The 5148-nt window shown below is 51.5% G+C and overlaps 1 protein-coding gene across 1 annotated transcript; it reads left to right on the plus strand.

The window, feature by feature from the left end:
* Positions 1–4192: 4192 nt before the first annotated feature.
* On the plus strand, positions 4193–4585 carry CEND1 (cell cycle exit and neuronal differentiation 1). The gene has a single exon (XM_010157557.1). The coding sequence runs from the start codon at positions 4193–4195 to the stop codon at positions 4583–4585; it is 393 nt and encodes a 130-aa protein (XP_010155859.1).
* Positions 4586–5148: the final 563 nt, after the last annotated feature.

Genomic DNA, 5148 nt, shown 5'->3' on the forward strand with positions numbered 1-5148 from the left:
GGGAGCCAAGGAAAGCTGTTCCTTCTCGGCCCTGTTGCTTCGGCTGGGGCCAGCTTGTTGCGCTGAGTCTGACTGCACCGACCTTGAGCTGCAACAGCCAGAAGCATCCCGGGGGGGCTGTGGGGTTTGTGTGCCGCTTCTTGCGGCGGCAGGGATTTGGGGGGCTTTTCTCCTTCTTTTTCTCCTTGATCACTGGTTTCACGGTCTCTGCTCCCTCTTCCCACCTGCGAAAGAGCTGGGTAGCTGGTGAAAACCTCCCTTAAAAAGGCATGGATTGTTAAACAAAGAGATGGCATGGGGGGGAAAGAGGGGGAATGAAGCCTCCTTCTCACCAAACCTTATTCTCAGTGCTGCTGTGTGGGAGGCAGAGGGAGCTGGAAGGGGGAGGAATGGGTAGACCCACGGAGACAGCAACTGAGGAGGAGAGAGAAGGGAGGAGCAAATAGATGTGAGGAGCTATAAAGAAGAGGTGAAGAAACAGCCCATTAGAGAAAAACTGTGATGGAATGAGGGAAGAGGAGGAGGAAAAGGGCTAGGGAAAGGCTCACACCTGTATGTGCAGGCTTGGTTTTTGAAATAAGGGAAGCACCTTTCTTTTCTGTCTGAGGGAGAGAGAGGTGCTTAAAGCTGAGCCCATGTTCTTGGAAAGCAAAGGACTGGGAAGGAGAAGGGGAGTGAAAGGGAAGAGGGGATGAGGCCCAAGGTAGGGAGTCTGCTTGGGAGGTAGCTAGTAACGTTCGGAAGGGGGTTAATTACTGTGATGGAAGAGGACGTGCTGCTGCGAGTGCCCTGGGTCCAGAGAGGAGGGGAGCAGCAGAGGTGGCTGCTAGCCAGCATGGTGCTAAGCCAGCCAGGGGCGCTGGTTGCTGTGATGTCGCCGTTGCGGGCAGAGAGAATGCCTGAGCTTCTCGGGTGCAGTGTTGGACAGCATCAGCTCCACCAAGCCAGAGGGTCTGGAGAGATGCTGGGCGTGGAAAACCACTGGCAGAAAGTCCTTTCACGTGGACACTTGAGCTGCAGATGCTGATTTTTGGCTTAGTCTGGTTTCTACATCTTTTAAAACCTTTTCTAATCCGCATGAGGGGCTTACATTGCTTTTAGTGGAAGCTCACTTAGAAATCAAGAAATCCTTTAACGAGCTGTTTGTAGCCGTGCTGCAGGGCATGGCTGCGGGACAAGGCTCCACGGCACGGCATAGGCTCCGAGCAAGAACACCTTTCCTGCTTCCAGGATTCTGGAAACCAGATCTGATCGATGAGGGGGGTGGATAAACGGTGCAGCAGTTGCGCTGTGCAGAGCTTCTGTTTCTCAGCAAAGAGGCCAGTTTGCCCGCTCTGACTTGACCACCGTTTCTGGAGGCTGCCCGTAGCTTGCCTGGGGAAAGCAGCAGAATTTTAATGCTGGCTTCAGTCTAACCACACAAATACTAGAGTGTGTGAGCAGCCCAGCTAATTAAAATCAAAGCTACTGAGCAGGTAATTTAATATTTATGACATGATGAATCTGACTTTTCCTGCTTTAACCTCTAAGCCTGCTTCAGTCTTGGGCCCTACTTACCATTTCTTTCTGTCATGGTTGTATCAGATGTAAAATGAGGACAAATTCCTCCCAAACCAGAGAGTCCTGTGAGTGACTGCGTGCAGCCTCGGCACGTAGGAATATAGCCCTGGATGTACATAGGATTTCTACGGAGCAAAGCAGTGTGAATGCTCGTTGGAGGTGGTATCTGCAGAAATATTACAAAATGAGCAAGGAGAGGAAAATATTCTTGCACTTGCTCAGGACCGTGTGTTTAGCTGCCAAGTCCCAAGCCACGGAGAAGGTCTTCAGCTCGGTGAGCGTCTGGAACTGTGTTTGTGTGGTACAGGATGCCCGAGTGTGTGTGATACGTCTTCAGTGAAGCATGAGGGAAGAGAGGTGGTGTTTTGGGTTTTGAAAATGGCTTAAAATCACAAGCCCGGAAGTGCAGGTATTGCTGAGCTGCAGTCAAAGAGACTATGCTCTCATGCACCCAAAGCAGAGCTGCTAGGGGAATTTGATTGCTGTTTTTTAAGCAAGTGAAGGCCTGGATTATTATTTATTCCCTCAAAGGAACTTGGAGCTAGACTGAATTGAAAATCCAAGGGAAGAGTAGCAACTATCCTGCTTAACGCTGGATACGAAACCCTGGGGACAGATTATCTGCCTCTCACTTCAATGGTTTATGCCAAAACTGGCCAGCTTGGATCACTCAGTGCCTTTTGGAGACTTCAGGCTCCATCTCACCAAATACTACCAGGTTAAAATTCGTTCTGTAAGGGAGGTGTGTAAGGTAAGTCTTGTGAAAAGCCTTCTGGAAGTGCCTGTCCCATCTCCATGCTGCAGGAAGAGCTCAGACTATTCTCCTAGGCAAACTGCCAACCTTTCAGCCAGCCTTTTCAGTGTACGGCGTACTTGTATCGTGGTCACCATGCCTGGTGCAGCGTGTGAGTTATGGATTCCATGATTTTGGTGCTGCAGGTCCCTCACTCAGCTCCACTTGATTGGCATTGGAGGAGGTGATGGCCATCAATGGCTTAGAAGGGAGAGCAGGAGAGGGGTAGACTCTGTCTCACCCCAAGCCGTAAGCTGTTGCCCACTTTTTCTTTGGTCCCAAACCCAACATTTCTGCAAGTAGTTTTTTTTCCAGGCCAGTGTTTCTGCCAAGGTGGAGCTTAAAACCTCCCATTTTTAGCCTGTTTCCCAGAAGAGGCAGCAGCAGAGACCATTGCTGCAATCCTGGGACCTTCTTCCTCTCCATCATTAAAGGAGTGATGTGCTCTCTGAGCTGCTCTGCAAGAAACATCTATCTGTAGGGGTTTTTGAGGAGTCTCTTTATTTCTAAATCCAGACAGCTAATAAGCTCATATTTCACTTAGCAGGCAGAAAGCTCTCAGCAGGCTCCCGGTAGCACTGAAGGTCAGCGGGGAGGTAATGAAGCAGGCGACTCAGATCTGACTGCTGCCTCCTGTTTACTCATTATTTCCCCAGCTCAAAGTCGATGTGGTGCTGCACCGTCAGGGCCCGATGGCAAACTGCCCGGCGGCTCCTCTCCTCCAGTTGGGCAGAGGTGTAGCCACGGGAGCTCCCGTCTCACCCTGCCTAGATTGCTGCCGTGCTGCGGGGATGTTTCTGTTGGGTTTTCATAACCCTTCGAAGCCCGCTTTGTCCGTTTGCTGAATTCTCTGGTGGCAGCCATGCTCTTCACTGCTTTCATCAGTCCCCTGGGGAAAATGGCTCCAGCTAATTGCCTCCGGCGCAGCCGACATCCCGCTCGGCTCTGCAGGCAAACCCAGCTACCGCTGCAAGGAGCCCGGAGTCAGATCTCCCGATCGCTGCGAGACCCGGCTTTTCCACAAATTCACGCGGTGGCACCGGAGTCAGTGCAGCAGCTGAGGACCTGGCGCTCGCCTTATTTTGCTGTAGCTCCACCAGAAATGCTGAGAGCAATAATCCTTGTAGCTCTGATACCTGTAACTGAGGAACTAATCCTGTTTTTTCCTGCAGTGCCCATCTGGGTGGAAAGTATCACATAAGATGACATATTAACCACTTCCTAAACTTTAACTTGGGATAAAGCTGCAGAAAAGCAGGGTAAGGGGTGAGATACAAGCAGGGAGGAGCTATTGATTTGCTTTTCCATGGAACAAAATGTTCTCTCTTTGCCCAGGAGGAAAGGAGCTGAGGTGAGCACATGGAAAGTAAGATTTATTTAGTTGGACATGAGTGTATCTCGTCACTGACAAATGGCATCACATACATGGCCAGGATGGACTTGTCTCGATGGCACACAGAGCCTGGTTGTGGCAGCGTAGATGATAGTCTGGCTTGTTTGATGTTTTTGCAGGCACAGGCACTGTAGTAGGTGCTTTGAATACAGCTCACAGTTAAGAGCCAACTGTTTCCCAATTTCGTCTTCTCCTCCATTGCCTTCAAGTGGAATGGCACTGGCTTGCTCTGTCCCTTCTCTCACCTCTCGTTGCTCTGTTTCCTCTTCCAGGTGCTGTATCATGTCCAGATAGGGCACCGCCAGTGTGAGAACTGTCCCCAGACGCCTGCTCCAAGGGGTGAGCTCAGGTGGCTCCTCTGCTTTCTCCAGCAACCGGGCGAAGGAGAAGAGCTGTGACTGCCTCGCACGCGTGGCGGCCAGTCGCTACCCCAAGCACTCGTAGGGATGGATTCCAAAGGCAACGTCCGAAGCGGAAACAAACCCGACGCCAAGACCCCCAGCTCTGCAAAGCCAGAAAAGCCCAACCCTGGGCCTGCCACGAATGCAGACAAGAAGGAGATTCCCAAGGAGCAGCCTGCTCCTGCCACTGCCACCAAGAAGGCAGGTGGCGATGCTGCCGTCGTGAACAACCACAGCAACCTGAAACCCAGCTCTGCTGCCACGGAGACACAAGAGGCCACCGGCCAGTCCCCTGACTCTGACCACAAGGGAAACGGCTCCGAGGAGTCACCAGGCAGCATCTTCGACAACATGAAGCCCTTGATCATCGTCGGAGGAGTGGCGGTGGCTGCGCTCGCTGTGATTGTGGGAGTGGCGTTCCTAGCCCGGAAAAAATGAAGACCGAGACAGGGTGGGGATGAGAAACCCAACCCAGCTGTACAGCTCCTTTTGAGACAGATGCATGCAGAAAAATTCTATACATATCTATATATATAGAGCGAGATAGATAGGTCAACAACAAACACCAACTGCAACTCCAAGGGTCTTGTTCAAGACAACTGTGCCAGTTTGACCCAGTGTGGGTAACTCCATGCACTCAGTGTGTTCTTTCATGTAATATATCTTGGCTTATACCACTGTGTATAGATTACAGCTTCTCCTGATTGGTGTAAATGACGGTGTCCCCTCCCCTCCCCTGCTGTCCTCCCTGGGAGACACCCCCACCTCTCCTGCAGTCCCCTGTTTTCAAGTCCAAAGTGTTCTACGTCCCATCCAGAGTCCCCCGCTTTGTGTTTTGGTTTCTGTTTGGTTTGTTTGTAAGTTGGGTTGTAGTAAAGAAGTTGTAAGGGGAGATGGAGCCTAGCGCTAAGACCCAACTGCGTGTCGGGCTGGTGTTTATCCAGCACCCCCGGGGCAGGGGAAGCACTGGGCAAACAGCAAAGTGTGATCTCTAGTAGGTG

Source organism: Eurypyga helias, unplaced genomic scaffold (assembly GCF_000690775.1).
Source record: "Eurypyga helias isolate BGI_N326 unplaced genomic scaffold, ASM69077v1 scaffold19228, whole genome shotgun sequence".
NCBI classification, from domain to species: Eukaryota; Metazoa; Chordata; class Aves; order Eurypygiformes; family Eurypygidae; genus Eurypyga; species Eurypyga helias.

Coding starts and splice junctions, on each gene's coding strand:
- CEND1 (XM_010157557.1), top strand. CDS start 4,193: ATGGATTCCAAAGGCAACGTCCGAAGCGGAAACAAACCCGACGCCAAG.